The following is a 26,757-nucleotide window of genomic DNA, read 5'->3' as shown; positions in this document are numbered from 1 at the left end:
AAATGCCAACTTCAGAAGCTCCCACCTGGCTTATTCCCAGCTTGATGCTCTTCTCCTTGGTCCTGTGAAAAGGTTTGTGCACCAAACTGGATCAGGAAACTGCTTTGCCTGATCATTGAAAGTCTTGAAATTAGTTTTGGTTTCTGTACATGTCAACTGTCAGTCGTGCTTGTGATGCTGCTCACAGGTTTGGATAATGTGACATGGCATTTTTATGGAATATGGGTATTTATCTGCCTTAAAGACATTGGAAACACCAGACATTCTTTCATGGAAAATCAAACAGTAGTTAAAATCAAAAACTCTGCAAGCAGTGCCAAACTACTGAATCACTCCAACAATAAGTTCTAAAGGAAAATTTTCTGTTCCAGAATACAAGCTGGAACATTTCCTTACAGAGTATCAAGCATTTACTCTGCCAAAGTTCAACAATGTCTTAAAAAAAAAAAACCCAAATCTTGATAACCTGCAAATGCTGAATTTCCTCTATTTCCCCTTTTCTTTTACCAAAGAGGATGAATAATATGGAATGTAAATGAGTTCATGTTCTTACACAGCCTTTGGGTATATTCCTATTGTTCAGAACATAAAGGCAATGCTTGAAGTGGTGACTGTCATCAAGTTCCAGTGAGTTGTTAGCTTTAAGAAAAAAAAAAAAATGTGGCCATCTAGTCCAGAAAAAAAATATTTAAAGCATGTCAGAGTGAAAAAATAGTATCATTTAATTTGGAATTAGTTTTCCCTAACTTTACTTATCAACAAAAATAATTTATATTAATTAAAAATCCAAAGGCCCAAAAGAAGATGACTTTGACTCAGTTTGGGATTGACTGTTAGAAGTGGAAGCAGTGAATATCACATTCCTGAGACAGTAATTAACTACAATTTGCTCTTTATCTAATGAAGAACCTGGGTCTGTAAATGTTTGCATGTGTTTTGAACACAGCTGTTTTTTAGATGGAAAAAGTAACAAGGTCTCTAGGAAGGTCTCCAAACTCAATTTGTTTGCAAGTTTTGAAACAATTTTTCACTTTGAAATAGTAGGAATGAAAGCATTTCTTTCATTACAAATCATTAGTATCATTACTACTAATAAGGAGGGTATACTCTGATTCAAGAAGTGATTTCCCTGTCATATTAATTAACTCAGCCTGTGTTCAGATGTGTGTTTTTATCCGTGGGAATATTCTGGGAGGGCTTCATTTGTTTCTCATCAACACAAAAGCAGTAAATCTGTCATCCAGGGTTGGGTCTAGTTCTAAGTACTCCCAAGAAATTGAGAGCCTTCTGAAAAAGTCTGATTTACTTTTAGCTACCAACTGCTGCTACAGTTTTAGTATTACTTTCTCATCATTATGCTACTTTTAAATTGTAGGTACTATGTAATCTATATTAGGTTCCAGTGGGCCTTTTTTAAAAGACAGTTAAATTTGCTTTAATCACTTCTATACCATAAAGTTTTTTATTGATTTTTAACATCACTTTTTCCCCTTTCAGCTGTAGGGGAAAATCGCCAATAAGTCCTATCACTATATTTTTTAAATGAAATAAAAAAAGGAAGATAAAGACTCCTAAATTAAGCCAAAAGACCATGTAGAAACTAGCAGAGAAGGGTTGTCAGACAAATGCCCTAATAGACTATTTCCAAAGGTATTTGTTTGCAAATACGAGTGTGTGTTAGTTTAGAAGCTTGGTGCCATGGATGGGTTTGCACTGCTTTTTGTCAGGGACACAAATCCACTGGATAACAGAAGCTCCTTTTACCACTCAGTGGAAATATTTACGTAAATTGAAAGAAAACATATGTCATAAATTGCATATTAACTTGTGATATGGAAAAGATCTTTTTTGCAGAACAATTTGTAAAGTAGAGGGTATTATTTTCTTCTTGAACACTTCATTCTAGAAAGGATGATTTCCATTTGCTTTTACCACAGCAGAACAAAGGAACCTTGACTTCGGAAAGTAACTTACAAATGAATAACTTATATTTTGTTTAACAAGCAAATTATATCCTAATTTCATAGAATCATAGAATGGTCTGGGCTTGAAATTATCTTGAAGATCATCCAGTTCCAACCCCCTGCAAAGGCATTTCTCAGCATTTAATTCATATTGTTACTATACTTTTGCTTCATGGTTATTAGAATTTCTGGTTTTTCCAATTAAAGGATAAGATGTATATCTCCTCACATAAACCCAGAGGATGTTCTTTGCTCAGGTTGGAAAGAAATTTAATTCAGCTAAAATGGGAATTAATCACTGTTTCTGTCATTTAAGGTTTTACCACACGCTCTCAAAATAGCCTTCAAAATAAACACAGAATTCAGGCAATGCAGGTTTATTTGAACCCATATATTGTCAAGAAAGAGAGTAATTATTTTGATGTTTCCAATGCTAAAACTAGACCAAGACTAAAGAAATCAGTGGGTGGCAGGTCCAAAACAGAAGGAAATACTTCATGAAACATTTATAGTTCAGCTATGGAAATGTGCAAGAAAGTGAAGTGGATTTTAATGTTTCATACAGATGCAAAAAGTAGTCAGTCTAATTGAAAGAGGAAAAGCCTTGCGTCCTGAGTTCTCTGTAACGAGAGCCAAAGTGAGCTGGGAAAAAAAGGGAGAAAGAGTTTTCCCTGGAAGACTTGCAGAGATTAACCTGAGGAAGTCCAGAACCATCCTGCATTAGCGGGAAGCTATAGACTGATGTTTATACAGAACTGTCAGAAAAGGGACTGAGAACCACAAAGTGTTCCCAAGGGCTGTCATTCCCTGTCAGTTTTTAAGGAACAGAATTTGTGAGGCCAGAGGACGTAAAGTAATGGCATAGCCAACTTTCAGGGGTTTGGAGAAACTGCTGTGAAAAAAATAAGTACATTTTAATCCTTTTTCCTAATTTTAATCCTTTAAAAATACCATTACATAACTCTCTTAGAAGATTCTTGTCTTTGTTGATAGTGTTGTTGAAGGTCTAGTATTTCCACAGCTGTGTTCAGTATTACTCCTTTGAGAAAAGCATCTGTCTTGTGGAAAAATTAAGTCAGCTTTTATGCATTACTATCATGTGAAAAATTCTCATAGAGAAACATAGATTTTTTTTTCAGTAATATTGCATGGAACACGTACAGATTTCTGTGTATGTATTCATAATACTGCACACTTGGAATGAAAATTCTTTTCACTGAATTAACAGAACTTCTTCAAAGTACTTTGTAGGAAACAGTGTGTTATGAGCTGGTCTGAATAACTCACTTTATCAAAGGTACATTAATATATAATTACAGCCTAAAACAGAAGTAATGAATCAGAAGTTTGCATTCAATAACTGTGTGGAAATCTGCATCCTGTACAAAGAATTAAACACCAAACAAATGGAAATTCTACCAAACTACAGTAATTGTTTACTCAGTGGCTGTAGCAAGTTCCTTGCATAACAGACTATTAGAGAAGAAATTACAAGGTAAATGGGTTTTAAGATGAACCTTTTAAATAATCCAACTCTGAATGCTTTAATTTACTTTAATCCTTGGGGAAAAGACTATTTATTGAATGGAGCCAGGCTGGCTCAGCCAGACTGGGAGAATATTGTTTGGGGGGATTCTCTCAACTCTTGAGTATTTGTTCAGAATGTTTGTCCCCACTGTGGCTGGCAAAGCCATAGGAATGGACATGAAGCCCTGGGCAGGAATATCTCTGGCCTTTATGGGGAAAGTGAATAGCACAGCCTCTGTACCTCCCAAACACTGATTTTTTGAGTCCGGCCTAACAGTTGGCGGACCTTATCATAAATAATAAGGCATTTCCCCCAACTGCTTTGCTCCTAATAGCCAGAATAGTTTTGCATTATTTATGCTATTGCAGAAAAAGAAATGTTTATGAAGGAGGCTGCAATCTGAGGAAGAGACATTGTTCCTTTTTCTTGATATTAATATGGTCTTTAAATTAGTTGTGAAGCACAACATTTGCCAAGCTGAAAAAATTTGCAGTTTCTGAATACAGAGCTTTGAAGTCAATGCCCCAGATAAACCTTATTACCCATAGAACTCCCAAGGAATAATAAGCAAATTTGCTGATTTTAGTCACCAGGACTGAATTGCTGATTTTGGCGGTAGCCCTCTGGATTCCCACAGAGAGGCATCAATGAAGGACAGACCTGTAGGAAATACAGCTCAAACTCCGCTGCTGGTTTTAGTGAGGGACTGAAATGGGACGGTTTGTGTGAGCTGTGTGGGCTCATACAATGTTCAGCTACTGGGCCGTGGCAAGAGGTGAAGTAGCCCTCAGCCTCCAGCCCAACTATCTGCCTGTTCAAATGAGATTCCCCTTTGAATTCTGTATTACTATTATAATTTTTCCCCCTTATTACCTGTATTACCCTGCAACACCCCACTGTGGGAATTTTTACCAGACGTGACTGCAGAGCAGAGGCAGTCATGTGCCGCTCCAAGGAACTCCAGAGCAATGACCAGACTGTGTGCTGGGAAACTTTATGAACTGTTCACAGGCTGATAAAGTCAGTGAATACTTACGGAAATGTGGAGGATTCTGTCCGGCAGCAGTGAGGCAGGATAAGAAAGGATGAGGCCAGAAGCAGAACTGTCCTGGACCAGGTCAGAGCCCAGCTAGGCCAGTCCCCCAGCTTTGACAGTGACATTTCTGCAGAGAAAGGGCACTGCTGTTTCTGGGCCTCCTTTGCCTCCGTTTTCCTCGAAGCAAAGTAAAGCTGTGGTTTTGGGACAGATGTTTCATTGAGTTTTCAGGTTCACCCTGAGGCAGTTTGGCCTTTCTCTGCCATTCCCAAGGGAATGGCTGGAGCTGTGGCAGGGGAGGTTTACGTTAGAAGGTGGGTGGTGGGACACTGCCCAGGCTCCCCAGGGTTTGGTCACGGCCTCAGGGCTGCCAGAGCTCCAGGAATGTTTGGACAACACTCTTCAGGCACAGGGCGGGATGGTTGAGGTGTCTGCAGGGCCACAGGTTGGATCAATGATCCCCGTGGATCCCTTCCATCTCGGAATATTCTGTGATACTTTTAAGACTGATCGAACATTATCCAGTCAAGAGAAGCACATTTACTGTGTGAAAAAGTTCACACTCTAGAGGTTATGAATCTGTTGGTTTACTTTTGCTTTACTAACCGGAATATTTCAGTATCTTAAAAGGGATGATAATTTATTGTTAATTGGTTTCTGGTGTGGTCAAAATGTTCTATGCAGCACTTGGCTCTTCTTTCAGAGACATACAATGGTGCAGAATGTGTTCTTAAATATAATTTAGTGACCCAGTAACTCCTGCATCATGTAGAATGGAAGATTTTTATGAAGACTTCTGCTTGATGATCTGTCTTCAGCTATTAAAGGGAAAAGGAAAGAACAGCACTGTGTCTTTATGGGTCCCTCCTGATGGAATTTTAATGTAGAACAGGGTGGCTGTTAGCAAGGAACATTGCATCTGTAATGAGACTTCGTAACCTGGTTATTGGGAACATTAAACACTGTATTTCCATTGAATTTCATTATAGCAGTTGTAACAAAATTGTTCAAATTATACTTGCAGGCATTTGAGTATAGCTGCTTGGTACCTGAATTGGTATAAAACTTAGGAGTAGGATGTTAATTTACTGAGAAAATAAAAAGCTAGATTCATTTTGATCATATGATTGTTTCTTAATGTGGAAAAGGAGATCTGTTTAATACATTTTAGAGGTTTTTAAGTGACGTCTTCGCTACTTTTAGATGGAAAAAGTGTTCCAACATTTTTCCACAATACTTTGGGGCCTTGAGACTGAACAGAAGTTGTTGACATCTTTAAATCAGAGCTCTTGTTTCACGTCTGCTGGTTTTTTCCTATTTAAAATGATCTTCAGTGTGCCAGGAGTAGTAAAATTAAAGGCTTGAAATAGAGTTTGGGATCCAATGGTAATTAACTATAAGAGAGGGGTCATGTTACTAAAAATGCAATAAAAGTAGGGATCTCTTTTGTTCATTAGGAAACAGAAATGTGTGTCTGCTGAGCAAGTCCAACGTTTTATTATAAATATTTTTGCATGGATGTTTGTACCTTTTTCACTTTACAAGAAGACAGTGAGACTGTTATGCAGGGCTTCTTCCAAATGAGAGTTGGTTACATGGTTCACTGAACCTTTAGATGCTTCCTGCTGCCAAAACCAACTTTAAAGGAAATCTCTCTAAAAATGTTCAATGTTTCCAAAGGGTTGGCTTCACCTCTGTGGTTGGGATGTTCTACAAGGTGGTCATGGTGTCATTCTGACCACTTAAGAGCATTGATTTGACCTGAAGTTTGGACTTCCAAAACCTGATCCATGACTTCAGCGAGGAGAGGTGGTGTAGAAGTTGTAACAGATGTTGGTACCTCAAGTTCTTTGTTGTTTTGACATTGGTTGGTTGAGGCTGTAAATCCAAAGCAGATCCCTAGGGTTGCACTTCCAAGTGAGGAAAGATTTTGAAGCTTCCTGAGGAGCATTCCAGAACACCAGAAATTGTATTGGTCTGCCAATCCACAGTCAGCAAACTTGTCCTCTGCAAACCACTTCATGCAGAAAGTTATCAGGGTTATTGTGTAAAATTATTTTGGTAGTATTTACTTGTAATTTTACCATTTTCCTGTCTGTAGACTTGTCTGAAAACTGTATACATTGGAATATAAACACAGTACTTAAATTAGAAAATGTTTTCTCAGGAGAGGTTCCACCAGTTAATGCTGGTATTGCCACACAACATGAATGATAAACTGTGTATTTTCTTGCTGTGATGTAATTATTTATAAAGCTGTGAATTTAGAGATCTTAAAAGTTCATTGATTTCTTTCAGTAAAAGCACAAATTCTTGGTAGAGAAATGCTAACATTCTGTGTTTCTAGTTCTGATAGTTATTTTCTTTTAGCGTGCTATGGGGCTTTTGCAGTACGTGCAAGCATGGCGGATACTTCAGACTCAAAATTCAGGAATTACATCAACCACTCTCTGTAGCGTCACTGTAATAGTAAATTAACTGAGTGAAATTCACTTTATCGTGGGCAAATAGAAAGCAAGTGGTCACACAGCAACTCCTTTTTGGGGCGAAGTTGAGTGATTTGTAGCTTTGTTGTGGAGGGATCTCTATTAAATTGAAATGGAAAATGGAGAAGGGTAGGTAGTGTGAACTCAACGTTTTTGGGGTCTCAGAGATTCTAATAGCCTCAACACATGGGCATTGATACTGAAAGTCTCATTTTGGGAGGTATTTGATGCCTTTTATTTTTCTAAAGTTTTTATGTGGGTTTTTGTTGTTTTTGGGGGGTTGGGGTTTTGGTGGGTTTTTTTTTCCTTCCCTAAGAAAGCTCTTTCACCCTGCTTAGAGAAAACATTGCCTTTAATTGTTCCTTCAAATTCAGAAAGCTCCCTAAGCTTCCATGGAAACAACAATTATTTTGTTGCAGTTTTTATCGCATCAGAAGTGCCTGTCCCTGGCTCTGGCAGATCCTCAAAGTTCCATCACCATTTACTCAGTAAAAACGACGATGTCTTTTATACCTTTTGTATTAATTTGGTGATAACCACAGGATGTCTTCTGCTACGTTTCAATTTAAAATGAGATTTAGCTAGTCTAGTCAAAATTCTGACGTAGGATGCTTGAGTCAACAATGCAAGTCAGAACTTAACAGAGATTCTAAAGCCTCAAAAATCCTCTTATGCCACAAAGCATTGTGGTTCTGGACTTGCTATGGCGAACCTCTCCTGTTCTGGTCTCTTACTGCCTGTAAAATAGCTTTCCCTCTTATACTTTCAACATTCACACCTTGTATTCAGATCTGTTTACCTGGTATTTGTCTCTGGCTGGGCTACTGACGTCATATTCAGCGTTTTGCTGTACTGTAAGTTGTTTCCTCGCTGAAGCGTTTAAAAAATTCTGATGCATGTTTAAAAATTCTGATACGTTTAAAAAATCTCTGCAGTCTTAGAAGCTTGCAGCTGGTTCACTCTTGAATTTGTCTGTGAATAGAAGACAGCTGCATTTGTGTGTGGAGAGCAGGAGAAATGAGAATGCTGCTGTGCATCTCCCAGATCTGACTGCCTGGCAGAAATGTTACTGGATTGGCTTAGAAGGATCTCCCTCAAAGAAATTCTCATCAGGGACTTGCCATGAAGGCTCTCCCAGTATTTTTATTGATATATATATATACATACACACACACTATTTCATTAGACTGCTGACTCTGATAACACTTTAGCAGAATTATTATTCCATTCTCGATCCAATGGCCTTTTCAAACTATATTCATTTCCAGTGCAAGCCTGCAAAAATTAATTATTTGCTCAAATATATTTTAGAGGGTAAACTAACTATAGCGGTTTTGCGTTGAGCTGTCCCTGCATTTTTTTATTGTACTGTGGCCAAAGATGGTGAACTTGTTCCCGTGGTTTTCTTGATCAAGAATTCTCAGGTCACTGTGTCCTAGAGTCAGAAGCTGTAAAATGGTGACAATCCCATTTACTTTGTTTATAAAATTCTTTCAAGCTCACTGTTTAGAAGTGATGGGAGTTTTCTAATAAAGCCCATTCCATTTCCAGTATATTTGGTAATTTTGATGAGCGGATTTGAGCTGCTTCCATCTGACACATGGAAATGTTGTGCAAGTTTAATTGCCCGTGTATTTCTAAAGTGAGCAAGTGCGCATTTGTTGCATACCCTGCATCCCTTGGCTTCTTTCTCCTGCTTGGTCTTCTGCCTCTGCTACTGTTGTGCTCCATTTCAAAAACACTTCTCCTTCAGTCTCTGTCTCACTACTGGGGCATTACATTGGCATTTTTACTTTAGGTCACGTTCCATTGCTGAGGCTTCTTGTAGGAACAACTTCCGCAGTGGAATGTCAGGCAAGCTTGGTACTCATTGTATTAAATCCCCAAAGGAATAATCTTAGTCAAATTACTTGCATAAAAGTCACTTTTATGGTATCTTAAGAGTGAAAAAGCACATCTTGGAGAAAAAATACAATAATGGTCACAATAAATGTTGATTTATCTGTATTTTAGTGCTGTTATCCCCTGCAAATCCAGTGGAGAATTTCTTGTGGGTCTTATGAGTGTGAATGTTTGGTAAGAGAAGAACTCTACTTGAATGAAAATACTTGCAGCAATATGTGATGTTTTGCTTAAATTTATTATAAGACTACTACACATCCTGTACAGTATAAAAATCTAACAAACTAACTGTGGTACAAATGAATGGAACCTATTACTGTGACTTCAAAAATAATTGTTAAAAATTAAAATATGCTTTGTTCAAAAAAGAAAAGCATGCAGATATAAATCAATTGCTCATTCCTCTAAGTCTTCCGAATCTGTGTTTGAATACAGGAACTTTTTAGGGTCATTTAAAACAAACAATTTAACTTCTTTTCTTAAAATTTCACTTGGAAGAGAGATTAACACTGCAAAAGGTTTGGTAGAAAATCCAGTCCTGTGTGTGTTTTAAGAAATTTGATTCCTGCATTGCTAGAACGTTCATAGCTCAAGGACTTTTTATCATTTATGTACAGTTTTTACAGTTAATGGTCCATTTAAAATGTTTTAAATTCAGCTAATCAAATAAGGACCAGGCTGAGAGTTTATATATATTCTTAAATCCTAAAATCTGATCTTACAGAGGGTGTGCCTGGGGGCACAGTTTGACCTGTTGTGTTTAAGCAGAATAGTGTTAGTAGAAATAAGAACAGATGTCATAATCTTAAACTTCAATTTTTACATTTAATGGTTTTATAATGAAGCAATATGAAGAAACACACTGATACCTTACTTCAGTATATAATAGACAATATCATATTTATGGCAGTAGAACGTGTTTAAATCAGAAATAAGCAGACCAGTGAATAGAGAGAATAAATAAAGCTGCATTTCTGGAGTTGGGGGTTGCAATGCAGAACTGGGGTTTATTTGGTCTTTTGTGGTTTAAGAACAACACTGCAATACGATCTTATGCATGAAAATGAATGTGGGGAGAGCTGCCTTGTGTTGATGTAGTTGTTCTCAAGGTGAACATGTTCCAAGTGGGAATCTTCATTTTCTTCCTCACTGTGGTCTTGCTCATCCTCGTGGTTGGTCTGAGTCCTGCAGATGCGTTCTGGGGGCACTGTCCTGTGACACGGGGGAGGAATCATGTTATAATTATTCCAGATAACTCTTAACTTCGTCATTTATTTTAGACTTGCTGTCTATTTAGATATTTGAAAATGTTAACTTAATCAGTGCATTAAATTTTCTCAATTACATATTTACTGAGGACTTTCCAAAGCCATTCTTTTTGGCATTCCCTCCCTGCACTGTTTTCTCATTTATATAATATACTGAATTGTGCTGAGGAAAGTATTGCCACGTGTGGCTTAATGAAGGCTTTGTCTGACACATGGGAATTCTCTCTTTGTCATGCCTTACAAAACAGCACAGAGGGCCTGGACTGCACATGTGGCTCCACAGCTGGGGCTGCTGGAACCTGCTCACCAGGTGACTCCAGCTGCTGACTCCTCCCATGATTTTGTTATCACTTTGGGCTCTCTCCAGCAGCAGAAAAGCTTGTGATTGCTGGTGATAAGCATTTTCAGTGACTGTGAGGAAGGGTGAAATCTCACTTATCATATAAAGAAGTACTGCAGAAGAAAACTCAGGATTCAGCTCCTCCTTCAGATTTTTTTTAACAGCTTTTTACTTAAAAATAACAAATTCCTAAAGCAAAGTATGTCATATTTATTTTAATGGAATTAATGTAACAAAGAGCTTGGAAAGTACCTTATTTTATTATTGTTCAGTCTTAGAAAACGTAGTTTTCTCATTTCATCAATCCCAAAGGGTACAGCCTTCAATTCATTGTGATCCAGAAAGAGCTCCCTCAGGGAGTGGTAAGCTCCAAAAAACGACACTGGGTCGATGCCATCATCGGTGAGTTTGTTAAAGGACAGGTAGAGATACTCCAGCCCCGGCCTCATGTGGCCAAACACATAGCCTGGAATTCTTTCAATCTGATTTCCTATAAGTACCAGATGGAGTAAAGATTTTGGCAGATAGGAGGGAACATGATATAACTTATTATAAGAGAGATCGATTGACTCCAAGTTCCTGCATTAAAAGGAGAAAAGAAAAAAAAAGCTGAAAACCTTCTAAACTCCGGCCCTGGCAGTGCTGTGCTCTATACAAGGCTCTGCTTCATGGCCTTACCAGGGAATTAAATTTCCAAGGAAAATTTGTTCCTGTTAATGGGGCAGAATGCATTTTATGGAACGTGGTCATGCATAATTACTCTGGGAACAGAAAGAATTAACTCGTGAATTACCAATCAAGGACAATGATTTTGTTGATGGGAAGAGACCTTCAATAATGAGGGCGGGAGGCGGGGGCTGAACAGGGGAAAACCAATGGAGTAATTTGGGATTGCTGTAGTAATGAGTTACAATGAAGAACTGGAATGACCTTCGGATTTCTGTCATTATCCCATTAACAGGGAGTTTTAAGCTTTGTTCTGAAGCCCATTTGAAATGGAACTGTGTAAATGAATCAGTCCCATGTGCTTCACTTCCAGGATTGAGAGATTCTATCAATACTAACAGTGTGGCTGTTTCCAGCTTAAGGAATTTACAAGTTCAGGAATCAAGGGATAGAGCTGCAGCTGCCAGTGATGGCCAGGTACCCTGCTCAGCTTGGCAAATTATTTAGCAGGAAAATCAAAAGCTCTATCATCTTTTACTACTTAAATTCTCATTGCTCGCTCTGCTTATATTCTGCTCTTAGACAGTACAGCTGCACGTTCTTCCCTTCATCTTATTTACTTTTCTAATTTTTAATCCAATGGGAAATAAGGCTAGGGACAGTATTGAATTATTTTTAAATTGCCTGTGAGTTAATTATGTACCAATACTAAATTACCATAGAATTGTATATAGTATAATTTTTAAGTAATGTTCATTTTTGAATGGGTGGTCAGGAAAACATATTGACTTTTATGTTAATATGGTACAGATTTGAGGTAAAAGATCTTTCTATCTGACAGCTGGCTATCTCCTAGATGATAAAATTAGGTAAAGGAAATTTAGAAAAATTGCTGAAGGAAAACAAATCAAAGCACAATTACAACTCCAAGTTAAAAGTAATGAAGTTCAAAGATTTATTTGATTATCTGACCTCACTAAAAACAGAGAAAAATATAATAAATGTATTTTAAATATCTGGTACTTACTCTTGGTTTATCCAAGCCAAAGGTGCTATCCTGTGCTCTTCTAATTTGTTATGCTTTAGCCCAATGATGTTGATGTTTCTGGTATGGTTAAAGCAAATTTCTGACACTTCTTCAATTTGATTATGTTCAAGATATAACTCCTGTAAGTGCATTTGGGAAGAAAATTTGTGAGATCAAAATGGATCTTCCCATTGCAAATTCCAAACGGAGCAATTTCCTTTGCCCTGTGTTATCTGGTAATTCTGAATCTGAACCAGAATCAGTTTATAGCTGGAGTGGCACCTTCAGAAACACAATTTTTCAAAGCAATTGTTTTGTTTTCTCATTTGTGAGAATACAGATTGCTTTGAAAGGGCAAACAGAAGGAATTGCATCTTTTGGGGTGTTTGTTGGGGGGCTGTTGTTGTTAGTGTTTATTTTGGTGGGTTGTTTTTTTTTTCTTTTTACCTCAAGAGTGGCAGGAAGACCTTGTGGGATAATTCTAAATTTATTTCTTCCCAGTCGCAAATAAGAAAGACTTTTCAGAGGATAAAAGGCCAAAGGACTGACATTTGCTTCACTAAGTTTATTTCCTTCTAATTCCAGAGTGACCAAGTTCTTTAAACCTAAGGAGAAAAAGTTTCATTTCAGTTAATTAATGCGGTCTTACATCTTGTTCAAATACACGTTCATAATTCAACAATCTTAAACATTACCCACATCAGTTCACAGCAATGAAAAAATAAAATGAACTGATTTTATTATCTCATAATCATGGAATTATGTTGTTTATAAGTTTGTAGAGCTTTAGAGATTGACCACAGCTTTATTTACATTTTCCTCTCCCAGTCCAAATGGAAAAGGCAGCAGCTGATCCAGTTTAGATGGGACCCTTTTAGCAGGAGAAGAAAGGAAACAAAAAAGTCCATCAAATTCTGACATGGATGGTGCCCTTTCTTTTTTCTTTCTGTTTTTTTCTGTCAGCCTGTGTTTAAACTGGCTTTAAATGATCATGGTTGACTCTGATTATATTCTCCCTTATTTTTCATGGACATCAAATTCTGCTCACTTCCATGCAATTTAAAAATAACTAAAGTGGTTTCACCACACATAAAGCTATCAGGTCGGGATAGTACGTTTCTTCAACACGCTTCAAACTCACCTCCTCTTAGTGACCTTAAATATAAACTGCCTTGGGAGAGGAGCAGCTGCATAAGGGAAAATACAATTTTAAAATACTTTGTCATGCAAATCTTTCAGGTTTTGTTGCCTTTTGAAAACATGGCACTTTAAAGCTAGCAATTATTTTTCTATGTCAAACCAGGTGCATTTGGTTCAACATTCAGCTTTTTAAATTTATTTTTTTCCTTTTCATATGGTTTATATTAGTTTTTTAAATACCTTTTAAGCCGTCTTCATCAATGGCATGAAGTTGGTTGTCATTTATTTTTATTTCTTCCAAAGTTGATGGCAATTCAGAGGGAATAAGTACCAGCATGTTCCCATCCAAATACAAACGTTTCAGCTTTTTCAGGATCTTATCACAGGGAGGAAGAAGAACGCTTAGGTTATCAAGGTGCAAAATATGCAGTTAAATACAGTTAAGATTTTCTTAAACACACATTTTGTGAGGTTTTTCAGCAGCAGTGCAGTAGTACCCAGTGGTTTGAATTAAAAAGTATTGGTTTTCTCCTGTCAGTCTAATTGATAGGTTACTTTCTGCTAAATATTGACAAAAATGCCGGTTAATGTCACGTGTCACTGGAAGAGCTGCCCCACAGCCCTGTTGCAGTTCCCCAGGATCAATGTTTGCATTCCTGCTGCTCTGTGAGTTGCGGAAGTATTGCCTCACTACACTGTGCACTATTTAGGGCTTCAAAGTACGTGCATTGAGAAATTATGTGCTTATCCTTTTCATTTGTGAGCAAACTAATTGTTTTCTACAGGTCCGCAAATTCACTCAAGCAGAAGGTCTGCACCTTTCAGTGACTGAGGATTTTTATGCTTAAACCAGGCTAAAAAAAAATTGCTATGAAAAATTATCATGTCTCAATTTTCATTCTTGATTATGGTGAGAGATTTCTCAAAGTAGCTATTGAATTATACAATGCTTACTTAGACAAGGTGCAGAGTGGTTTAGATCCATAAACTGAAAAGCAAAAACCATTCTTTTAAGCAATAATTATTGGAGGGTAGCAGAAGTGTTAGGCTTTCTTACTTTGAATGCTTTGGGACCTATGCCAGGAGAAGTAATGTTATTTTTACTCAGATCAATCCATTCCAAATTAGGTATCCCATTGAAAGCTTCATCTGAGATAGTAGTGATGCTGTTTCCTGGGACAGAAGGCAAGGAAAAAGTTTGAGTTATGAAATACAGTCTGCACCTAAGGTGTGTAATATTGCACCTAGAAAATATGTCACAAAAATAGCATTATGGACAGTAATTTTGTATAGACATATTCATCTTAGTATTTAAATGCTGGCATGCAATTCTAATGTTCTTCATTTCTTGTTTTAAAGGCTTAGCTGTAAAATTAGTTCTAAAACTTTTCTATGTTAAGGAATGACAGTGCTGTTGAGCGCATTTGAGGGTGGGTGATGTTACAGAAGTCATGCAAAGTAGGCCCATTAATTACCTGTAAGGTCTAAACTCGTTAGGTCTGGATCTGAGATGGGAGGTATTTGTGTAAGTTTGGCATTAATGCAGCTTACTGTGGTGTCTGAGGTGGAACATCCAGACGGCAAAGGAGGAGCTTCTATGGGTGGAACAGGAATTGGGAAATGAGATGGAATCCTGAAAGCGCCATCATCATCTTCATCACTTTCATACTGCTCATCTCCTGCAGCTACCGTTCTGGGGACAGGCAGCTTCTCCCTGCGACGCCCTTTGTGCCTCTGACGATGCTTTTTGCCTTTCCTTTTCCTTTTCCCTTTTTTGTGACTGTCCTTGTCTCTAATCTCTGTCACTTCTGTTGGAAGCAGCTCATGCTTTTCCATTTGAGTTGGTGAGGATGGCAGAACACTGGTGGTGTTGAGGTCCTTGGGGTCTGGGGAATCACCAGACATCTCACTGATGTCATCCAGTGAAATTATACTGGAGTCCAACGAGGAGGCTAATGAGGGGAAAAAAACCAAAACAACACAAAAGAGTCTGATGAAACTAAAATATTAGTAAGCACTGTTTCCCACATACAGTAAAAAAATATGGCTGTAGAATATTATTCCTCTTAGAATACGATTCGAAGGATAACAATGTGGTCTTAAATTGCTGCTTGAGAAAAGAGACACTTGACTGAGAAATGATTGAGGCAGCCACACAGAACAGTTTGTACACAGCTACGATTCCTGACAACTCCAGACAAAACGGTGGAAAAATTAATATAGCCTTCAGTATCTTCCTTTTTGACTTATTATTAATTACAGGGTTTGTGTTGATGGAGGTGTCTAAAGAGGAAAAATAATGTGTCTGGGAGTGGGAGGTAATTTGGAAAAAATTCACAAAGGTCAAGATTTTGTTCTCCTCCAGAAGGGACTGTCAGGGGAGGAGTTGGCTGCAGGTGGGGATCTCACCAGGGAAATGCATTAACTCCATTACCAAAATGCAGTTTTTACTTCCATAATAGGACAATTCTAATAAAAGGAGTTTAAATGTCTCAGTCGACATGACTTTTTACAGTTCTACAGTGAATTCCTGTAATGTCTCATCGCAGAGTGTCACATGCACATATGCACAAGGATAAATACTTCTTACAGCAGGAGGAAATTGAGTTCAGTACTTTGCAGATACAAAATATTGAAATTGTGGGAAGGAAAGGAAGGAAATCACATATCATATTTATCTCCTCCATTCCCTTTCTTTTTAAAGGTAGAGATTTGATTTAAATGATTGTGAAAAACCGAGATTGTAGTTCTGTGGCATCTCTTGTGAATTGTCTTTCTTCTCTTGATTTACATCAAATTGCTTCATAGTTTTGCAACTCCTAACAAAGATTTACCACTCTCTATGTCTAATACATCAATAATGGCCAGTAGTTATTGATTGAGCCTTTGTAAATGGAAGTGGGGTAGAAAATAGATGTTATTTCTTACATTTACAAAGTTCTGTAAAGGTAGGAGGAAGCAGAAAGGAGAAGTAAAAAAGAAATACAATTATCTTTACTATTGCATGCTTAGCGTCATCTTTTTTTAAATGTATCAAACTCATCTGACAGAGTACTCGGAGAAACTGAGGTCAACTTGGGTAGAAACTCCGAAGAGCTGCTTTTATCATGGAATTCAGGATAATGTGTACCTTGTAACTCTTGGGATCATTAAATGCAGTTAGTGTTTATGATTTTAAACCAGGCAGTTTCAAAACAGTAAATCCGTGGTGTCCCATACCAGTCTCAGAGCACACTGGGCAGCATTCTCCTGCAGGAATGATGGTCTGGGGACATTTCAGAGGGTGACACATGGCTGTGTCACAGATCACCTCTCCCTTGGAGCAGAGACAGGTGACACAGGGCTTGGGAGACCACACAGCTTTGTCGAACATGATCATCCCGTTAGCTGTGCACTGCCCCTTCTTCCCTAGGAACAGAAAATAGGAAACTGGATTTAAACAGCTCAAAGTAAACCAACAGTGTTCATTTAAAGCTTTGGAAAGAAGCACTGCTATTTTGTTCTCACTTTGAAAATATGTAAAATACACCCTATTCAAAGGATCTTATCATTATTCCTTACTTTTCATAGCTATATTTTCTTCAGCTTATTAGTAATCTCCCATTATGCAAAACTTGAATAGTTTTTCCAGACCTTCTCCTATTCCTCTCTTGTGCACTAGAGATCTTTTCTAATATCCTGCACATTACGTGAGAAAGTTTTATTAAGGCCCTACAGAACTGAGAGGGTAACAATGTTCAGTTTATACTGACAGTTCATGGGCTTGATGGAAGTCAAGTTCATTCTGGGATCACCGATGAGATAGCAAAAATCTCCACTTCCCTGTAACTTGCTTTATCTCAAAAAAAACCACCCCCAAACCCCTCTTTGCTAGAAAAGCAGCAATCTAGAACAACTTGTGCTATGAAATACTCTGTCTCTCAAGTTTCTGGACATGTATATATTGAGATCTCCCCAGGGTACCAGTTGAAATTTTCAGAACTAAATGTAATTTTGTAAGCTCTAGTCAGATATTCAGTAGGCAAGTGATTTGGAGAGCACACAGACTTGGGAAGGAAACTAATCCCAGTCTCCCTTTCCTTCCAGTGGTGGAGTTTACCTCAGCAGAATCTTCCCTGGGCAGTTCTCACCCAGACTTCAGGATAAACATTGGACTTTAGCACGATGCTTTTTTATTTTAGGTCTTCTGAGAGAAGGAAAACCAAGGTTGAGATTCCTCATCCCATGCAAATATTCCTATTTTTGCGTGTGCCTCTAAATCTTGTTGAGAAGCTGAACTCCTTCATACCTTCCTTTTCCTCTTTCTAACCAACCTAAGAATGCATTGCTGAAGTCTTGTTTCGAGATGAAAACCCATTTCCAAGTTAACTTTGTACTTCCCTGCATGTAAAGAAAAAGAAATTTGTCTTTTCCTATTCAGTTTGACTTCTTCCTTGAGATGAAAATTAATATGGTGGAAAAATCTTCTCACCTGAATCTGCATGCCAAAAGACCTTCAGTTTGTGGTGCACAAATTGTCATTAAAGGGGTTCTTTGCAGGGTTTGTTTTCCCACACTCTACCCACCCTCAGGTCTGTGCCTGGGTGTTTAGTTTTAATAAGAGTATTCAGGATAGCCTCTAAATAACCTTGTAAAGACTATTGTGAATATTTGGTTTTAAATGTCTCTGGAATTAATGTTTGTCTCAAAATGAGGCATTTTGCAAAGTCTTTCAGGGTAATCCTACTTCATAATAAAGGTTCTTCCTTTGTCCTTCTACTTAAAGATCACAGTTTATCAATCTGTTTTCCACAATAAAAATTAATTATCAGAATCACCCAGTTTGGATGATCCTCCGTATTCTGTATATTTTTAAAAATGCTTTTGATTGCTCTTAGGACTGAAAAGGCAAGAAATTAAAGTTTGGAGTAGTTGAATCTTGTTTTTTCAAAGGTCTGGGACATCTCTGCATCATTTCAGCTTTGTAAAGTTATGCTCTAAGCAACTCCAGCCATGTCCAGTGGAGGAGGAGAGCAATTAGCCCAGGCCAAGTGTGAGTTGGCTTTAAGTCCCAGGTATCTGCAATCCAGCTGTTTGGTGGATCCTGACTTTGGGGTTTATGTGCTTGCCCAGTACACCACAATATTTCTTTTCAATAATCTCCAAAAGAAACACAAAAAGAATTCTGCACTTTCTCATGTAAAACAATAAAACACCGACTGTTCCAGAGGAGCATAATCTGGCCTGGGAAGGAAATTCCTCTGTGCTTCCTAAATTTCTTTTCTTTTGTTTTAGCTGTTAGAGTGTATCAGAAGTCAGAGCAAATCTTGTCTGAATAAGCATAAAGATAAGAGTTATCAGGCTTGGCCTCTGAAGGCTTCTTTAACAAATGATCCTTTTTTTTCCTGTGTCTGTGAGAGTTGCATAAAAGGCAGGAGCAGTGTGTGCTCCAAGACAGGTTTTACCCTTTTGGTGCATGGCAGAACTGCTGTCTGGCCCTGTTGGGATTCCCAGCGCCCCTGTGAGACACAAAAAGGCTGTGCTGAGATGCTCCTCAAATTTCCTGACCACTGAGTCACTTCAGTTTGGTGGTGTGTGCAGGGAGAAGTAGGGAGTGAGACAGATCAGAAATGGTGCTGCAGCAGTGAACATCCTTCTCTGCTCTACCTAATGGACAACTGCAAATTATCTGATGCTGTGGCCAACTTTGATTTAATTGAAATGTTCACATGATTCTAATCTGGAGGAATTAGATAGGTCTGGTTACTGTTAAACCTCCATTTAGCTGTTAATTTTCATCCTGCATATATCTGTAAATTCGGGTGGGTTTGGGTTTTTTTTAGCCTACTAAGAGCAAAACAAGTAGCTAAGGGAATGGAAATTAATGTTTGGATTGCATTTTTTTTCTATTCTGAAGCATGATTAATAATACTCTTCTATTATTTAATAGGCTCTGATTTTTCCAAATCTGACATTAACTTGAAAAAATTTTGAACTTTAAAAGCTAGACTAAAAAATACCTTGTGGTTCCAGTCTTTGGCAGATGAGCATAGGACTTTTAACCTTTGGAAATATGGTGTAAATTCAGCATGGAGTTCCAAAATAAATGAGTTCAGTGGTTTTAGCTCAGCTTTTGGATGCAAGTCCAAAAAGAAAGAAACAAGTGGGGCGAGGAGGGAGAAGAGCTGTGCATTATTTCAGCATGACTGATGGTCCTGACAGAAGCTCTGGAACATCTTACATGAAGTGTATGCTACTTATGTGGTATTTTCCTCTGTTTAATTTTAAAAATATTTTTAAATTAAAGATTTGCCATTAGTAATATGTATAATACTGTAATACACATTGGAAATGCCATAGTGCGGAGTTTTGCTAGTTTTCCTATTCAAACCCCTTACTTTCAAATATTTGATTTGAAATGGTTCAGCCTTTCTGAAATAAGGACTCACAACAAACAGTAATTGTGGACAAAATGGGGCTGATTTATGTTTGGCCATCTGAGACTTCCTAACCCAGTGGTCACATCTGTTATGTGACACACTGAAAGGTGTAAATTCTTGCTTATAAAAATAGATTATTATCACTTTATATAGAATATGGTCAGCGGGGCATTCTTTTTTTTTTTCCCCCATAAAATTCATTTAACTGCATATGAAGATTTTACTTAGTGTGTGATCTCTTGATGGAGGAATGGAAATACCTGTATCTATAAAATACATATTACTGCAGCACTGTGAAAACCTCTCGATCACCAAAAAGGCAAGTTTTATATAAATCATGCTATTGAATTTCTGTTTTAAAAATCTGGGTTCTCATTATAGATGGAGCATAAGAGTGGTCATGTGTTTAATGAGAAGGATTTTTTTTCTCTTTTAACTCAGTTTTCCATCGTAAGGTCTTATTTATAGCGCAGCTTCCATGTTGCAGCTACTACCAAGTGTAGTTATTTACAAAACCAAGAGTTATTCCTGAAAATTTGCATGTATAGTTTGCTTTTCAAAAATGCAACCCAGAAAGTAAAAATAAAAACTTGAATCTATTTTAATTAACACTGCTGTTACTGGTGTTGAGGCCTCAGTGAAATGTTAATTAACTTAAGAGATATCTTGAGTAAGAAATTCTTGAAAATGGCCTTCAAACTTACTACACATTGGAAGTTATGAAAACACCCAACAAATTTTTTGTTAGTTAAGATTAAAAAAGAAAAGGCAGAAAACCTGCAGGAAATATTGGTGTTACCTGGCAAAGCAGGTTTCAATCAAAAAGCCTCATAATGCCACAGAATTACTGCGGAAGGCCCACAGGTGTGGTGTGGAATAGAGCTAAAATCAAACTTTAAGGAGTTTATCTGTGTGAAATGAAAGGTCAAGGAGCAGAGGGCTCTGTTCTCACCTGGTAAGACACTGTAGGTGCTCTCGTGTTCCCCCAGCCCCACCAGGGAGTCAAACACGCCCATCACGCTGTCGTCGATGTTGATTAGGGGGATGCTGCGCCCCAGGAGCTCCATCCCCGGTGCCCTGGGGTTCCTCCTCAGCCCCCTGTGCATCATCATCATCCTCCTCCTCCTCCTCTGCCTCCTGCCAGCACCGCCTGCAGCTGGGCAGAGCTCAGTGCACAGCGAGAGCAGCAGGAAATAACAGAGCAGTGATGGTGCCTGCATGGCCTATGGGTCCCACAGTGTCCTGCAATGGGGAAAAAGAGGGAAATCAGGTACCTGGAGAGCTTTTAAGACCATGGCAGTCAAACACGGCACTTTTCAAGGCAGGTGAACCAGTATGTTGTTGGTCAATATAACCAAGGTTCCCCTTGGAAATTGGCCTCTGAGAGCTGCGGTGAGCAATTTGATTGTAGTGATTCTCAACAGTCACAGTCAAACAGCGCTGGTTTGTTCGTGGTTGCATTTCAAGAGGCGATTTGGATTTGCAGTGCCAGCAGGCATTGGCAGTTCAGTAACTGTTGCTGCTTCCAGCAAGGGACTTCTTGAGAGTTCTGTAAAGCGTGTCTTCCTTTTTTTTTTTTTTTTTTTTTTTTTTTTTTTGCTTCCAGAGTGTTGTTACTTCTGAGTGTGGGAATGGCAAAATAACAGAAAAATGCCCAATTCACTTGTGATGTGCTGCCCCAAATGCTGTTGGGTTGGCGTTTCTGTGCAAGGTGTTTTTTCACTGTAAATAGAGACGTTGCTTTTCCATCCATCTCTGGCCATCCTCTTCTCAAACAGGATCTGTTTGATTCTGCAGAGGAGACCTTCAGGAAGTTTGTGATGTTTGTGACATCCCACAATTGTTTTTCCAGTGGAAGTTTTTATTAAGTGTAGGCTTTAGTAAAGTCAATCTGGAATGGGTGGTGTTCTGCATTTACTTATTTTAAAAAAATTCAAAATAATTGAGCCTACTTATGTTTGTGACAGAAAAATTACATTTACTGTCACCAATAGGTGGCATTCCAAAACAGAGCAGTCAGGATTCAGAAGTGTGCACAGGAAGGATATCCAGCAGTGGATTGCTGTACCAGTGTGGAAATAAGACCTTGTACATCCAGGGTCATTAATGACTTGTCAGAGCTCTGTTGCATAATTCTTTCAGAAAGGAAACGCTTCTGTCCCGTGGCCTATTTTAACTGAGACAGCAGAGACAGGAGATGCTTGTGTTCTTGGGAGAGTGAGAATTAGGGAAAGACTTGAAACACTTGGGCTTTGTGGCCAAGACAAGGCTTAGAGCATGGCCATGGTTCTTTTTTGAGGAAGTTCTGAGGGGATTAAAAAATTCTTAATGGTCATCAGTCTGGCTTTGCATGTCATCTTTCACTTTGGAGTTAATCTTATTAGAATTCTATTCTGTAAATATTGGACAGTATTATTTCTGGAACTTGAACTGTGGTTTTGCCTGAATTAGATTTTGTTAAAAAGCTCGTTCTTCTTGGTATTTTCTGATTTATAGAACAGGTCAAGTTGTTGGTACAAGTTGCCTAAATGTTCTTTAACATAAGGCACGTGATTGATTGCATGCTTTTCATGCTTTCCACATCATAATTTTCATATATGTTTTTATTCTCATGTTTAAAAATGGGAAGTTGGCAGTAAATAAGCTTAAGAGTATGCATTTTAGTTATTTTTCATATTGTCATTTCTGTGTTCAACTATTTTAGTTTTAAAATGTTATTGCAAATTTAGAAAGTAATTTGCAGAATTTGAAGTTCATGTTTTTATTTCTATGTGAAGGGAATTTAAGATGCAAGTGTCTCACACAAATCCTCACAGCATCTCCTGGAATGGCAGGTTTTGAAATGAATCCAAACTTTAGTTTGCTGCTTTCTGCCCCTCAGAAATCACTTATTCCTAACTGCTGAATAGACTCTATAGCTTTTTATTTACAGCAATTACTGTTAGTTAACATCTCACATAGATGCAGAAGCTTGCTCTCTGCACTGAAAATTCCTGTTGTTGTAGAGAAAATGCTCATTTCTGAGTGTCTCAGGACAAATGAGCCAAAGCCTTTGGTGTCTGATTAGCGTGGTAATGAGTGCCTGTAAATGACCCAGGAAACTTCTGTTCCACAAGCTGGGCTGAAACCCACCGAGAGCCCTCAGGGAAAACTGGATGCACGAAGGAAAGGCTTGACCACGTGTGTTCATTCCGTCCGGTTTCTGTCAACTTAATTCCGGTCCCATTTTTCTGGGACGCTCTATAATAACACCACAGCTGTGCAGTTGCAATGCTGCTGCATTACACTTGGGCTTTTTTAACGCTTAAGCATTCCTTCCTGTGACCAGAGGCACATAGTGGCGTGACTGAAATACTTTTCCATTCGCCATTTCTCTTTAAAAGTCGGGAATAAGATAGAGTGAATCATATTGCGTTAACTGTACCGATGTTAATGTACATTTAAAAGATGTTTTGCTAGGAGCTTAATAAGTGAAATACTATCGTAAAGCAAATTATTTTAAAGTGGAACTTGGTTTCATAAGGTACGCTATAAATACAAAATTTTAAAACTCAGAAACAAAACAACAGAAAACACACCACGCACCCCCCAAAAATATCTTTATAAACTAATCCTGTTCATATATGTGAGTTTATACGCTATTTTTTTTACACCAGCTTAAGTCTTCAGCACTGAAAGCTTAATATTGCTGCTTTCAACCAAATGGTGTTCTTTGCATGCAAAACACTGGGCTACTACTGAGTTCCTTTCCTTGGCTTAGTTAACGAGTGCTGCCTCGCATTGTAAGGCCCAAATTGTGAAAGGCCTTGGGTGCTCTGGGCCTTTCCTGCCCCTGTCTGGGATCCTCAGGTTATCTCTCAGGAGATATTTTGTATAGGGCCAGCCAACTTTTGATTTGGGGAAAATTCAGCTTGTTCAATTTATGACTTCCATAATAAATCATTGCATAGTAAAATAAAGTTATAGCTAGCCAGTGTAATGAAACTATTAACCGTTTGTGATGCCAGATAGTCTCAACGTGGCTGCATTGCTATACCTGTTTTCATTTTACCCCCATAAATATTTAGATCAGGCATAGTATGTGAAAGCATCTTTATTGCATTTACTTTTACGTTGTAATGTGTTCAGTATTTTGTACCTTTCTCTTCAGTACCTGTCATTTTGTAATTATGTTAATGGAAATAGTTAATTTTTAAAGGAGAGACCCTTTAGAAATACCAGAGTGTCAGAATTTATTAAATAATCTATCTTCATCCGTTCAGTCAAAATTCAAACACATTTCTAAGATGTCAGCTTGATTCCTCATGACACACAAGGGTTAAAGTGCTTTACCAAGATTTTTCACTCGCTCTTTTTTAAATGCATTGCACAGAAATGAGTTACCACATGAAATTTATCCATAGCAGCCAGACCAGTTGCACTTTTACTAAAGTCAAACTTTAGTTTTAGTTGGATGTGCGTGGCGAACATTCAGACAGAACAAAAAGCAGCTCAACGGGTATTGCATGCTTTATCTAGAAAAGCACTTCTGTTCAGTATTGCTAAATATAGCCACAACATTTCATTTCAAATATTACAAATCTGCAAAGTTAACATGAAGTTTAAGCCATTCAACACCATGCTTTAAGCAGTAATTTAAAATGTAAACATTTTACCTTGTAATCTAACCTAACAGCCAGATTCTGCTTGCTGTCATTTAAGTCTCCCGTTGCAAATGAAACAAAATCTCAGTGAAATCTTTAAAACAAACCGAGAAACTGTAGGGATTGTTGAAACATGTGAGATGATTCCCGAGTTAAATCTGAAACAGCTTCTTCCCCTGGGGAGCCAGGGCTGGGTTCTGTGTGCGGAGCCTCGGCTCGTGCTGCTGCTCGGAGCGCCGGGACCTCACTCGGGCAAATGAGGAGCGGCACGATGCCTTCGGTCCCGAGGCTGACAAGGCACAGCTGGAAATCCTTTTCCACTGCTTGCAGCCACATAAGGAACAAGGAAATTGAGTGTTTTCAAAAGAAACAGCAACAAAAAAAATGTGTGTTTATGTATTTAGAAGTTTTGTTTCCTGGTGGCATGACTTTAATCTAGATTTATTTGAAATAATAAGATCTAATACACTTTGGCAGATGTAGCCTTAACATAAAAACATTTATTAAAATTAGAACTTCTTTTTTTTTTTCAATTTTCTTAATCCCCCCTGCGTTTCAAACCTGTCGTCTATAAGCAGCAAGCCTTTTTGTTGAAGTTTTAGCATGGAAAGTTTTTCTTTTATCCATTTACAGTGATGATTTCACTGCGAGTTGTAGCATATGCATGGAAAATAAAACGACCGAAGCACTTTCCCTTCATTTTTTCCTCTTTGTAAGGCTAATTACATCCTGAAACCTGATCCTGGAGATCAGCTCTGCAGAAGCTGCAGGGAGGTTGGTGATGCAGAGAGGAGAAGGGAGGGAATTAAGGGTACATTACCACAAGTCCCGTGTGTGCCAGCAGAGCCTTTTCCTGCATCCCCAGATCGCCACCGAGTGTCCGAGTGGGGGCTGCTGAGCTTCAAAATGGCAAATTCACCTGGGACACCGAGCTCTCTGTGTTCTGCTGACATTAAAAATCCCTCGTTTGCTTGAGCTCGCACTCTGAGGAATATTTAGACAGATAGTCATGGAATGGTGTAACCATTGAGTTAACCATAATTGTTAACTGGTGTGTGGTGGAAAGATACTGGGAGAACACATTGTCCCTTAAAATAGGCATTCAGTTCCTACTGTGCTCTGCTTTGCAAAGGCAGAAGGAGAAATATTAAACTTTGGTAATTTATCTGGAGCTGTTTGAAAGGAATGGAGACAGTCACTTAACAAATGGAGTGAAAATCTGGATGGAAGGAACCTTAAAGTTTATCCCGTTCCACCCCCCTGCCATGAGCAGGGACAACTTCCACTGTCTCAGGTTGCTCCAAACCCCATCCAGCCTGGCTTTGGACATTTCCAGGGATCCAGGAGCAGCCACAGCTTCTCTGGGCACCTTGTGCCAGGGCCTGCACACCCTCACAGTGGAGAAATTCTACTCATTCTCCTCTAACCCTGCCCTCCTTCAGCTTAAGGCCTTTCCCCCTTGTCCTGTCACTCCAGGCCCTTGCTCCAAGTCCCTCTCCAGCTGTCCTGGAGCCCCTTGAGGCACTGGGAAGGGCTCTCGGGTGTCCCCAAAACCTTCTCCAGGCTGAACAGCCCCAAATCTCTCAACCTCTCCTCGTTAGTGAGGTGTAGATTCAGACACACCTTAAGAGATCCTTCAGTCAGCTTAGAGGATTTAGGATTTTCACTGTGTGTTTGTGAGGCCCTTGTTTATCTTCTTAACTTTTATTAAGGAAGAAGGAAAGACAACCTGAGGGATCTGCAAAGACACAGGTCCCTCTTCATGAAAATGGCATTGCACCTTCCTGCAATGAGCAGTAACACTTGAAAATTGTAGAAGCTGTTAAAGTGACCCGTGGCTGCCTGGTATCAAGAAGGTTTAGGATTTTTAATTGGGAAAAAAAAAATCTAAGAGTGGACATCATCTGCTCCCTTTCAATAAGATTTAAATCTATGTATGAGTAATAATTAGATTTGCTTTGATGTTGTTGTTAACACTAAAACTTTCCACATAAACTTGCCCGTCATAATAACAAAAGAAGAAATGCTGTATATTCTGCTAAAAGTTCAGACTAGGATGGCAAATTATTTCAGACATACACAGTTCAGGTATTTTCTGTGTGAGTGCAAACACTGCTGTGTCCTCAGGGATCTAATATTGACTGTTTTTGTGGGTATAGTTCATCCAAGAGCTCAGAGCAAGCTGCCAATCTCTGCTTCATCTGCAAGTCATGTTAAGCCTGTCCATGCCATGGCCGGTCGTTGGAATGAGTGGTGCAGTGGGAATGTTTTGGTCTGTTAAGATGCCTCAGTGTGGAGTTGTGCCCTTTGAGGAGAGAAGAGGTGGACTAAACACCAG

The 26,757-nt window shown here is 38.6% G+C and overlaps 2 protein-coding genes across 8 annotated transcripts in view; one reads left to right on the top strand and one right to left on the bottom strand.

Annotated features, from left to right (window-relative positions):
- The window catches only part of CENPP (centromere protein P), a 113,720-nt gene that overhangs the window by 70,670 nt on the left and 16,293 nt on the right, over nt 1-26,757 (top strand). The window lies entirely within an intron of this gene.
- Nucleotides 9,136-25,353, bottom strand: ECM2 (extracellular matrix protein 2). 2 transcript variants are annotated; one of them, XM_066195847.1, is made up of 10 exons: nt 25,240-25,353; nt 20,729-21,018; nt 16,577-16,765; nt 14,833-15,309; nt 14,415-14,530; nt 13,598-13,733; nt 12,665-12,822; nt 12,218-12,357; nt 10,777-11,103; nt 9,136-10,128 (listed from the first exon to the last, which is right to left on the bottom strand). In XM_066195847.1, exons 2-10 carry the CDS (start codon nt 20,994-20,996, stop codon nt 9,924-9,926), a joined length of 2,016 nt encoding a protein of 671 aa, XP_066051944.1. In that variant the 5' UTR covers nt 20,997-21,018; nt 25,240-25,353; the 3' UTR covers nt 9,136-9,923. The 2 variants fall into 2 exon arrangements, with proteins under 2 accessions (XP_066051944.1, XP_066051943.1); XM_066195846.1 differs by lacking the exon at nt 25,240-25,353 and adding an exon at nt 24,432-24,607.

The sequence above is a fragment of the Chamaea fasciata genome, unplaced genomic scaffold (assembly GCF_029207755.1).
Source record: "Chamaea fasciata isolate MVZ Bird 193981 ecotype frontalis unplaced genomic scaffold, bChaFas1.0.hap1 SCAF_13, whole genome shotgun sequence".
Taxonomy (NCBI): domain Eukaryota; kingdom Metazoa; phylum Chordata; class Aves; order Passeriformes; family Sylviidae; genus Chamaea; species Chamaea fasciata.
This window is presented reverse-complemented; position numbering and strand designations above follow the sequence as displayed.